Source organism: Nerophis lumbriciformis, linkage group LG34 (genome assembly GCF_033978685.3).
Source record: "Nerophis lumbriciformis linkage group LG34, RoL_Nlum_v2.1, whole genome shotgun sequence".
NCBI lineage: Eukaryota > Metazoa > Chordata > Actinopteri > Syngnathiformes > Syngnathidae > Nerophis > Nerophis lumbriciformis.
The window spans coordinates 8737501-8750346 of record NC_084581.2 but is presented as its reverse complement, the minus strand read 5'-3'; the positions used below and the strand labels follow the sequence as shown (position 1 = coordinate 8750346).

Here is a 12846-nt window from a genome sequence, read left to right as displayed (position 1 = left end):
TTATTATTACACTTGCAACCTTTTCCTCGCGCAGATTGAATCCGGGCGCCCCCTCCCCTCACCAAACGACCTCAGACGTAAAATCCTCATCAAAAACAAACGCTTGAAACCCGAAGTAGAGCAGAGTAAGTATGCCGCTCCACCTGTATACCGCCCCTCCTTCGAAAAGCCAGGTTATGTTTCATATGTTTGTCATACAGAGCAGCTGGAGGCCTTTAAGAAGCACATGGAGGCAGGCGAAACCAACACCACCGCAATCATTATGGGAGAGGAGAACGAGGACGACCCAGAGAATGGTCAGATAATCTTTTTTTACCATGCATCTAAATTACTTTGGGTTTGTTTCCCACAAAAAAGGATAGAAAAAAGCATGTCAGTCCTGTGTTTCACATGTTTACATTGGTAAAAGCAGGTACTATGAGGTAAGGGTCTCCCGATTCGGATATTTGTCCGATATCAGCAAAAAGTACTGTTTATCAGCTTGCATGTAAAATGTCTGATACAAGTGCTCTGATACAAGCAGTCTTGCAGTGTGTTTACTTGTGTAAAACAGGACAGCCAGTTAACATCTAAATGTCTTCCAATAAGCACACAAGGTTGGTATTTTCTTGTATTTTAGTCAAGTCACTTACATATAGACTACTGGGAGGTAGCAGCTACACAACAGCTAAGCGCTCACAAGCTCGACATATGCAATGTTGGGACCCTCCCTTTTATGACAGAAGAGTCCATCCAGAACCTCTTGTTCTAAGGCTGTCTAAAATGATAAGAGGTGATTGGAATTGAAGTTTAACAATTCATTCGACAAAAAAGTAGTAAGTACAAACAATAGCAACACCAGCGCTGTGAAAGCGAACTGACCTGTTAAAATGTCAAAACAATCTCTAAGATGGACGCCCTCCTCACATGCTTTTGTCAATGTTGCAATGCCGCCCTGAAACTGAAAGTCAATATAAACAAGTATTGAATAATTATAGTTGCATATTACTGAATGATGTGTGTCTGTGTGTTGGCCCTGCAATGAGGTGGCGACTTGTCCAGGGTGTACCCCGCCTTCCGCCCGAATGCAGCTGGGATAGGCTCCAGCACCCCCCGTGACACCAAGAGGGACAAGTGGTAGAAAATAGATGGATGGATGGAATGTTTGATTCTTGCTGATATTGTATAAGATCAATTGAGTTGGGGGAAATAATAAATGTTTTAGATGCATCGCAGTTTGTACATGGACGATTATAGAATTGATAAGTAAACGTCAATAATCGATAATCAATTTATTTATTGTAAAAAAAAAAAAAGTAATGCAGACAGTTCTAAGTTGTGGCTGACAGCAGCGAGTCACCTAACCAAGAGATACGACCAGCTCCTTTATTATCGGGCACCTATGGTCCAGTTTTGCACACATTTTAATTCATTTAATAAATGTCGGAATTAATTGAACTGTTTCTTATTTCAAATGAATAGTTTTTTTAAAGTTGCAAGTGATAAACGGTTATTTAGTGAATCGAAAATAAATCTAATACTGCATCAATACACATGAATTAAAGATGCATCAATAATCGATTTTTAATTGAATCGTTGCTCCTGAATCGTAATTGTAATTGAATCATGAGGTTTCCAAAGATTCCTTCCTCCTAAAGATCAATATTCTTACTGTCCAATATGCAAAGATCCAATGTTTGTATTGTTTTGGAAGTAAAAAAATACATTCCTACTTTGAGATTTCAGCTGGGATGACGTAAACTACTGCTGGTCCCTCATTTGTCGAGCAGATTTGTCATTGTATCAGTGTATCTACAAACCCCGTTTCCATATGACTTGGGAAATTGTGTTAGATGTAAATATAAACGGAATACAATGATTTGCAAATCCTTTTCAACCCATATTCAATTGAATGCACTACAAAGACAAGATATTTGATGTTCAAACTCATAAACTTTTTTTTTTTTTGCAAATAATAATTAACTAATTTCATGGCTGCGACACGTGCCAAAGTAGTTGGGAAAGGGCATGTTCACCACTGTGTTACATCACCTTTTCTTTTAACAATACTCAGTAAACGTTTGGGAACTGAGGAGACACATTTTTTAAGCTTCTCAGGTGGAATTCTTTCCCATTCTTGCTTGATGTACAGCTTAAGTTATTCAACAGTCCGGGGGTCTCCGTTGTGGTATTTTAGGCTTCATAATGCGCCACACATTTTCAATGGGAGACAGGTCTGGACTACAGGCAGGCCAGTCTAGTACCCGCACTCTTTTACTATGAAGCCACGTTGATGTAACACGTGGCTTGGCATTGTCTTGCTGAAATAAGCAGGGGCGTCCATGGTAACGTTGCATGGATGGCAACATATGTTGCTCCAAAACCTGTATGTACCTTTCAGCATTAATGGCGCCTTCACAGATGTGTAAGTTACCCATGTCTTGGGCACTAATACACCCCCATACCATCACAGATGCTGGCTTTTCAACTTTGCGCCTATAACAATCCGGATGGTTCTTTTCCTCTTTGGTCCGGAGGACACGACGTCCACAGTTTCCAAAAACAATTTGAAATGTGGACTCGTCAGACCACAGAACACTTTTCCACTTTATATCAGTCCATCTTAGATGAGCTCAGGCCCAGCGAAGCCGACGGCGTTTCTGGGTGTTGTTGATAAACGGTTTTCGCCTTGCATAGGAGAGTTTTAACTTGCACTTACAGATGTAGCGACCAACTGTAGTTACTGGCAGTGGGTTTCTGAAGTGTTCCTGAGCCCATGTGGTGATATCCTTTACACACTGATGTCGCCTGTTGATGCAGTGCAGCCTGAGGGATCGAAGGTCATGGGCTTAGCTGCTTACGTGCAGTGATTTCTCCAGATTCTCTGAACCCTTTGATGATATTACGGATCGTAGATGGTGAAATCCCTAAATTCATTGCAATAGCTGGTTGAGAAAAGTTTTTCTTAAACTGTTCAACAATTTGCTCACGCATTTGTTGACAAAGTGGTGACCCTCGCCCCATCCTTGTTTGTGAATGACTGAGCATTTCATGGTATCTACTTTTATACCCAATCATGGCAGCCACCTGTTCCCAATTTGCCTGTTCATCTGTGGGATGTTCCAAATAAGTGTTTGATGAGCATTCCTCAACTTTATCAGTATTTATTGCCACCTTTCCCAACTTCTTTGTCACATGTTGCTAGCATCAAATTCTAAAGTTAATGATTATTTGCAAAAAAACAAATGTTTATCAGTTTGAACATCAAATATGTTGTCTTTGTAGCATATTCAACTGAATATGGGTTGAAAATGATTTGCAAATCATTGTATTCCGTTTATATTTACATCTAACACAATTTCTCAACTCACATGGAAACGGGGTTTGTATTAAACAAAAATAAACACACATTAGTATACTGGGTAGCCCATAGTCTCCTCCTGGGTCAAAAGGTGTGTCCTTTTTTGCAGAGAAGTAAATACAATACAATACAGGACACCCTCGTTCTCCTCCATTGTTGTCTCATTGATGCGTTCAATGAATGTGTGTGTGTAGGAGAAAAGGAGCCCGAAGACAAGGATGCGGCGTCGGAGGCTCCCAGCAGCCTGTCGGAGGCGGCCAGCGACAAAGAAGCCAACAGTGATGCTCAGTCCAATGCTGTGAACTCCAAGAAGGATGAGGAGCGCAGCAACAGTATCAAGAAGGTAGCTGTCATCTTGACGAGCTACTACTGTACACCAACCATACGTACAAAAGAAACATGGTTTAAAACTGCAATACTTTGTGGATATCTGCATGTCCAGGTGCTTGAAGATGACGCAACAGAAGTGTCAGAAGCTACAGAAACCGCCGATGCCACAGATATCTCGGAGGCATCTGACCCAGACAACAACAACAAGAAGGTAAACAGTACCAAATTAAAGTACCATCTGGATCCATTCGTCAATCTAATCGCTTTCTGATCAGGGTGGCGAGGGCTCCGAGGACATAGAGGAGGCTCTCATCGCTCAGTACACGTACGTGGGTGCCACCACCAACATTCACCCCTTCCTGTCCGCCATGGTCAACTACGCGCAGCCCGTCAAATTCCAGAGTTTCGACGTGGCCGAGGGTGAGCATGCTTTAACCTCTACTGCGTTTTGTGTCAAATTGTAAACTACATTTGCATAATTCCTGTTCTGATTTTTTTAATACTGATTGATAAGCCACTGATCAATATTGTCGGATTTCAGTGAAAAATTACATCATAGCATCAATGCCAATTCAGTGTTTTGGTCCTTTGGCTGTCAGAGGCAGCGAGCAGCAAATAAAAAATAAACATTTTTACAAGTGTTATTATCAATGAAGTACTGACGGACGAGGCTAAACACGTTACACACCAAGTAAGAACAATAAGGAGCAGACAAGAAGGCATGCTAATCGCTAAACTAGCAGCGAAGCTAACTTTAAACAACACAAGAAATAAGTGCTTAGTAAAGTTCAAGAAGTGTAGATGGAAGTATGTTGCTGAATAAAGTAAGCAGTTATTAACAGGAAAGTAAGAAGTCGAATAATAAGAGTTAGAGTGAAGATAATATGAAAACAAACTGATGCTGTGCCAGCATTGTCACATTGTACATAACATGTAAGAGGAGGGCGGATCGATCCATAAATTGGTAGTGTTGATAGCAAGGGTAGTATCAGTGTATTATTGAAACTAGAGTGATTAGATCAATATTTGAATTACTCAAAATCGGTTTCTTGTCGTTTTTGTTCATCTGTACAATGTAAGGGACTAACTCCCTGGACGCAGGCGAAGTTTGAGGGAAAAACCAGTTGATTTACAAGTATAGTACAAACGTTTGTAGATTAGTTTGTACTTTTGTTCAATTAGTTTGTACTATTGCATTTGTTCTGATCAAACAATTGTATGTTATATATATTATATATGGGGCGGTATAGCTCGGTTGGTTGAGTGGCCGTGCCAGCAACTTGAGGGTTCCAGGTTCGATCCCCGCTTACGCCATCCTAGTCACTGCCGCTGTGTCCTTGGGCAAGACACTTTACCCACCGGCTCCCAGTGCCACCCACACTGGTTTAAATGTAACTTAGATATTGGGTTTCACTATGTAAAAGCGCTTTGAGTCACTAGAGAAAAGCGCTATATAAATATAATTCACTTCACTTCACTTGTATTTAATAAAAGAGAATAAGGAACTACTTCAAATGTTGTGTTGCTATTCTTACACTGTCAATAGCACCTGAATAATTGTTTTAAATGTACAGTTAATACATCTCGCTCACTCATGGATGATTGTTATCGTCAGTATAAAACTGTGGTCCTAACATCCCTAACTATTAGTAGTATTTTTACTAATGAATAAAGGCTGCCGCTAAAGAAAGTTTAGCAAGGTAGCACTGCATGTTTCCATAAGGTTCATGATTTGCAATGGTACTTCGGCTTCCTCCCACCTCCAAAGACATGCACCTGGGGATAGGCTGATTGGCAACACTAAATTGTCCCTAGTGTGTGAATGTGAGTATGAATGTTGTCTGTCTATCTCTGTTGGCCCTGCGATGAGGTGGCGACTTGTCCAGGGTGTACCCCGCCTTCCGCCCGATTGTAGCTGAGGTAGGCTCCAGCACCCCCCGCGACCCCGAAAGGGATAAGCGGTAGAAAATGGATGGATGGAAATTTAGCCTTCGGATTCTGATCTGCATGCAGTTTTTGATATATTAAACAAAGTCAGGACTATTAATTGCTTCATAGTGCATTGTCCCAACTACTGATTACTAGGTCAGCATGATGTGATAAGATGTGTTTTCATCATTTGTCATTTGACTTCAGTTTTGCTAGTGAAGTTACGGAGTTTGTCAATATGCTGAGGAGACATTTTCTTCTCAATTTTGTTTTCATATTATCTTATGATCTTCCTCAGAAAAAAACATCCACCACAACATGTCCTCTTTCAATGAGTCGGTGGGGTTGGGCTACCTGAAGACCAACGCCATTGAATTTGTGAAGTATCCTTTTGGCTTTTGGTCCACGTAGACTCTGGAGGCTCTCTTGAACTTGATTACTTTTAGTAGTAAAAAAAAAAAAAAGTAACCATAAAGAATGAAAAAACATAACAATCCAGTGTGAACCTCGAGAGACGAGTGTGTGTTTGAACCATGTTGCATATACTTACCTCACACACACATTTTCACTCTCCTGCTCCAGGGGGACTGCTTGACCCAAACTGAGCAGACTAAAAATAGTCCATCTGATGTACACGCACACACACGTGCTCACTGTGTGTCTTTGTTGTAATTTTTCCTGAGCATCAGTGCAGCTACAACAAGCGTCAGATGAGCCGTATCTACCCCAAAGGGGGCCGAGTGGATTCCAGTAATTACATGCCTCAGATCTTCTGGAACGCAGGCTGCCAGATGGTCTCGCTCAACTTCCAGACCCCAGGTACCGCATCACGCCACGTGGACCTCACACACACACACTCACACACTCACACTCACACTCACACTCACACTCACACTCACACTCACACTCACACACACACTGCATATAAGTATATACACTGCCTTGACAATAAATTAAAGATGTGGGATGGACAAAATGTTTTTAAGAGCAGAAATGATCAATGTTAGGAGCTGCCACTGCACTGGGATGTATTAGTTCTGCATGTGTTTTGCATACTACTTTGACCTCTTCAAAGTATAATCAAATTATATACAGTATATAGCATAGGTGTCAAACTCAACGCCCGGGGTGCAGACCTGGGGCCTGATGTACAAACAGTTGCATGACTTTCCTACTAAATATGGACGTACGATCAAATACAGAAAATGGCGTACGCCAGTAGAAATTCAGATGTAAATCGCAATCGACTTGGAAACCTCCGCAGACGAGTGTGTGGCTTGGCACGCCTAGACCCCGTCCCCTTTACATATGCAAATCATAATGAAAATAGCCATGTGCTTGAGCTAGGCACGTTCAGATGTAAATCGCAATCGACTTGGAAACCTCCGCAGACGAGTGTGTGGCTTGGCACGCCTAGACCCCGTCCCCTTTACATATGCAAATCATAATGAAAATAGCCATGTGCTTGAGCTAGGCACGTTCTGACCAATCACAAGTCAGTAGGAGCTGCTTCTTTCTCCTGTTTGGAGAGAACAGCAGAGCGATTGTCAGTCTGTCATTAATTGCCGGTTCTCTGAGAACTGAACACAGGCGGAAATTTAAAAAAATAAATGGTCGTGTCAAGAAAAAATTGAAGAAGAAGATAGATGTGTGTAACCAAAACTGACTCAGGGAAATTAGTGCTGCAGTCTGTTTGAAAAGATAGTCACTACAATGATACATACGCTATACGTAAACGCCACTTGCAACAGCAACAAACATGGGAGTAGACGCGAAGATAAATCATGAAATGCAACCTTACCCAAGCTTAAACGATGCATATTTATCCGGGAGAATCTTGACAACAATTTCATTGACCCAGTCACACACAAATAAGTTGTAGACCTCCATGCTTTTCCAAGTTTTCATCTGTTTTGTCGTGTAAAACGATGTCTGGAGCACAAGAGTTCGATTTGTCTGGGAACGGGACCGAAGTATAATCCTTGGTATTACGTGACAGATTTTTGATAAAGTATAGGGCTCTAGTCCATTGCATAGTTGGGTGTTTTGCTCGTATCTGCTTTTTTCAGGAAGATTTAAGCCTCTTTTGTACTCAGCACTGGTTTTCACTTCCGGGAAGAAGTCACGAGTCGGAATATGAGCATTATGTAAAAAAAATGTACTTGAAAATGCCATAGTGTGTAAAATAAAGTGGCAGGAATGTTTAGGATAAACACACTTACTGTAATTGAACACAAACATAATGCTTAAATGTTCTAATCATAATTATTACTACAAACATGTATTTTTATATGCAAAGAATTGTGCGGAAACATCCACTGTTACAAGCTAATGTTAAAAAAAAAAAAATACAATAGAGTGTCTTTAAACTGTCAATGTAAATGTGTAACAAGTGTAAAACAATAATGTTCACTTTAATGTCTTTCAACTTTTACTTTTTGAGAAGCAGTGTCCTCTGCAGTGGACATGTGTATCAGTTTGGAAAATGCTGTTTCTCATAAAAGTTAACTGTTAACTTTCAATAATGTAAATACCTCACAAATTGATGCTTAGTAGGAAAAAACAACGCAGCCGACAGAAAGTACACAATCGCTACACGATGTCTGTGATTGACAGCTATGAACACCAATCATTGCATTCCGCTATCAAAATCGGGTGCCCCAAATTGGGAGGGGGCCCCTGGGCCTCAGCCCAGGTAAGCCTTGTGCATTAAGGCGACCGTGGGCGTGGTGCACTTTGACCAAGTCTGTTTTGGATTGGACCACTCGAGACGACCATGGCACGGTTTATTACGTCTGCCAAATAGTTAAAGTTAAAGTTAAAGTACCGGTACCCATGATTGTCACACACACACTAGGTGTGGCGAAATTATTTTCTGCATTTGACCCATCACCCTTGATCACCCCCTGGGAGGTGAGGGGACCCTGATGTATAATATGTATATGTATTTATATATATATATATATATATATATATATAAGTTAAAGTACCAACGATTGTCACACACACACTAGGTGTGGCGAAATTTGTCCTCTGCATTTAACCCATCCCCTTGTTCACACCCTGGGAGGTGAGGGGAGCAGTGGGCAGCAGCGGTGCCGCACTCGGGAATCATTTTTGGTGATTTAACCCCCAATTCCAACCCTTAATGCTGAGTGCCAAGCAGGGAGGTAATGGGTCCCATTTTTATAGTCTTTGGTATGACTCGGCCGGGGTTTGAACTCACGACCTACCGATCTCAGGGCGGACACTCTAACCACATAACCCACTGATAATGGGTTATGTTTTCGCCGGGGCTTGTCTGTCTGTTTGTCGCCGTGTCGTGGTCTCATCTAAAAGGGATACGTAGCATAAAAGACGGACGCTTTGGACTTACTTGTTCTTCTTAAACAGCTTATTTAAAAAAGGAACGTTGCATTAGTACAAATTGTAGTGTCGCTAATGCAGCGAGTCGTGGCAACATATGCAGGTGCACAGTGATCAGCTGGCCTGGCAATCTGAGAGAGAATCTCCCAAATCCTCTGTCCGCTGCGCACAGGATTATGGGAAATGTAATTAATTTTTCGACCAGCCAACACACACGCGCCAGAAAAAAACTATACTCACCAAGTTTTTCGTTTGATATGGTCACATGGTCACACATCATGGCGTTGTTGTAAAGAGATTTTGGAACCGCAATAACACGGTCTCTACAATACCGTTACATCTCTAATATAATATAATATAATGAAAAATAGAGTAGGAGCATTTTGAGTTTTCTAAATAATTGTTTTTAATATAAACCAATAGAAAAAGCGCACATGCTTCAGACCCTTGAAACCCAAAAAGGAAAAGTGCTATCAAAATAACGCAAGCTTTTTATTTGTTTGACATTTAAAATTTTGAAGTTGCAAATGTTAACCTTTATCCACACTATTATCTTTTGGAAAATGTAATATCATAAACATTTACTCCAACAAATATGCGGACTATTAAAAACTAACCAAATGGGGTAAATGGTCTGTATAAACAGTTTTTAGTCCTTTATCTTTTCAACATTATTTTTGTACCCTATACTTTCTTGCCATTAATAAAGCGTGTAATTGGCCGCCTGGTGTCACATGGGAGGAGTTACAATGCATGCAATAGGTGTGTGTATATTTCCTGTGTGTTTAGTGGGTTACGGTAATGACAAGGGAAGCTGCACAGGTCAAAATAAAGTTTATGTAAATCCCCTAAAAAGTTGCTTTAGTTAAATAAAAAATAAAAAAGTCAAATGATGTTGTAGTTTCCATCTGGACCGTAATCCGTCTATTGAGGACCCCTGCTGTTGACACTTGCCACATATGGTTTCAACAGCGATTCAAACCTTTTGATGCAATACTTTGTTAGTTGAAGTCTGAATCAAGGTGCATTACAATGTAGTGGTTCTGCTTTGGAGCGTTAGAAGCCAAGCACAGACTGCAGTGTGGAGGAAGCAGCCTGTTGGAAAGCAGCTGTTGCCACATGACCAGAGGCCAACATAGTTCAGCATATGGCGCTCTTGCAGCCGCTCATGTGGAAGACTGCACACGAGAGGATGAGCTTTTGGGGGGGGGGGAAGAAATGTGCCATCATTGGATTTTTGTGTATTTTTTCAGATCTGTCCATGCAGTTGAACCAGGGCAAGTTTGAATACAACGGCTCGTGCGGGTAAGAGAGCATCCTGCTGCAATAGTAGTATTGATCCTTCCTGGGGTCTAAAATTTTAAAAACACATTGATACATGTAGAACAAACCAAAGATAGACCAAAAAGAAAAGAAAATGTGTTATTTTTGTATGAATATATAAAGTCTTAATCTTTTACAAAACGTTACTGAATTTATTTTCAAAAAGTTTGCAGATATTGGCAAATATAATTGGGTTCGGTTTTTTCTCCATGAATATCTGCGCAAGAAGGAATATTAAACGCACAACTGTGGTCAAAGAGCCAAATAAACATAAAAATAACCTTTATTTTATTTGGTACTGTAATATAAAAATGATCCCACACTTTTTCTTAGTAAAACAATGACGAACAAACTGATGTCAAATGCGACACGCCACTTTTCCGACTTTATTTAGTATGAGCCGAGAGAAATGCTTCTTGACAAACAAAAGTTTGGAGCTTCCCAGTCAAACGACACAGCAGCTGCATCTATCATGTTTTTTTTCTTAAAGTGACATACACATATGGGTATCGAGGGACACAGTTTCACTCCTAATGGTTTTATAATGCATTGATGCTTCAGTATCGCTTGACACATCACTGCTGCATTGTAATACAAACAAGACATACTGTACAGTAATATAGATTCACACACAGTTAACTACACAATTCTTAAACACAACCACTAACTTGTGAAAATGCTGCAACTTTTCCGGTGATGATGACAATGATCTGCTGTGCAATACAGTTCAGTACCTTACATTTGTTGTTTAAAGTTCATTTTTAATCTTAAAAAAGCTTCATTTAGGCAAAAAATGCATAAAATGTGCTTAAATATACATATTATTGACTAATAATTGGGCGTAGTAAAACATAATTATATGATATTATTACTAATGATTATATATTTGCCATAGAGTGAAGTTTGGATTGGAATTGGAAGCAGGAAGTGGGGTTTGTAGACACTTGAACGATACAGCAGTGACAATGGGTTTGACAATGAATGATTAATTATTCAACAGCAGAATCTTGTATTCTAATCTTAATATCAATCAACACATTTTATTTACTGATAATTTGTATTCAGTTGTTGCTTAAAGTACCAGTATAGTGAAAAAACAAGTTGCCTCTGTATTGAAGCTACAGTATATCGGATTTATGACACAAAAAGACTTCCAAAGTTTGCTAATAAATAGATATATATATATATATAAATAAATATGATCAAAATAGTATCAATCAATTACAATTACTTTGGGACAAATTATGATCCAGAACCTTATATTTTTTAGCCTGAACACAAAAAGGATGAGCAATAAGTTTTAAAAGCGGAGTGCTAAACAGATGCAGCTTTATTGTAACACTATAGCATCCGCAGCATTGCTAGGTGCTAAACATACAAACTAACCATAAGAAACCATAATAAAGCAAACACTTACTGTACAATTTCCACTCTCTCTGGGATGCCGACCGACAAGATGCTCACATAATCCCGTATAGATGACGATTCTGTTGTGTTTACAGAGGGGAGATGACGGCTCAGACACCAGGGGACAATATTGCTCTATGTATTTATTATATTTATCAACAATATAAAATAATAAACAATGAACAATATAAAATAATAAACAATGAACAATATACTTAATAAACTATAGAATGGAGTGTGACTAAATTCAAGAGGGTGTATGGTGTGAGACTTTGTGAAGCAGTTATCTGTTGAGTGTTACCGGGAGGTGTTGTTCCAAACTGAAAGTCCAAAAGGGCGAGGCAAAAAGGATGTCTGTAAGCAGGGGGTCGAGATCCAGGAAGGCAGTCGAGATCCAGGGGGGGAGTCCAAGGGAGCGAGACGCACAGCTCAAAACCAAGGCAACGGAAGGACAACACTGCGGGCACAAGGGAGAAGACAGGGGACAAATCAAGAAGGGGAAGAAATACGGAGAGAGTAAGAGAGAGCATAAAGCTTGTGTCGGCTTACAGTACACCATTGAGAAACTAAGTTCCCGCCTGGATCCTTGGGTCCACTGGTCCTTTATACAACTCCCTCTCATCAGGTCCAGGTGCGCTGATTCGTGATCGTCCGCAGGCTTGCTGCTGCGTGGGCTTGCTGCTGCTTGGGCTTGCTGCTGCTTGGGCTTGCTGCTGCGTGGGCTTGCTGCGCTCAGCGTGAGCGGGGGCGTGTCCGGGCGAGCAGCCAGAGGAGGAACTGTGACACTCAGTTGCAGGAGGAAAGCGGGTTTGAGTCCGCGCCGTGACAGATTCAATCGCAATCCTTGCGAAGGGTTAAAAAAAGTTGCAGCAAATAGGTCTTTTTTGCCATCTCTGGATGTGAAAGTCGACAGCCTGTCGGTCCATAGCTATATTTGTCTACAACAAGGGTGAGAAATGCATGAATTATAATCTAGAATTTACTTTTAGCAAGCTTGAGACGAAGCAGAAACAGCCGCCGGCTTAGTGTGGCAACAATAGCAATGTAAGCTAGCATTTGCTCACTGCTATTAATGCGCGGCTAAAATAGGCAGTCTGCGTTTGTGCTTATAATAACAATATCGCTAATGTTTGGTTAATTTTCAGATTACG

At 40.6% G+C, this 12846-nt stretch overlaps 1 protein-coding gene across 4 annotated transcripts in view; it reads left to right on the top strand.

Moving 5' to 3' along the window:
* LOC133576088 (1-phosphatidylinositol 4,5-bisphosphate phosphodiesterase beta-4-like) overlaps positions 1-12846 on the top strand; it is a 126401-nt gene that overhangs the window by 92929 nt on the left and 20626 nt on the right. For all 4 annotated transcript variants that reach the window (XM_061929046.2, XM_061929050.1, XM_061929047.1 and 1 more), the window contains 8 exons: positions 35-125; positions 201-296; positions 3535-3683; positions 3783-3881; positions 3946-4090; positions 5898-5982; positions 6294-6418; positions 10219-10270. In XM_061929046.2, coding sequence (XP_061785030.1) covers positions 35-125; positions 201-296; positions 3535-3683; positions 3783-3881; positions 3946-4090; positions 5898-5982; positions 6294-6418; positions 10219-10270 — 842 coding nt within the window. The remainder of the gene's footprint in view (positions 1-34; positions 126-200; positions 297-3534; positions 3684-3782; positions 3882-3945; positions 4091-5897; positions 5983-6293; positions 6419-10218; positions 10271-12846) is intronic.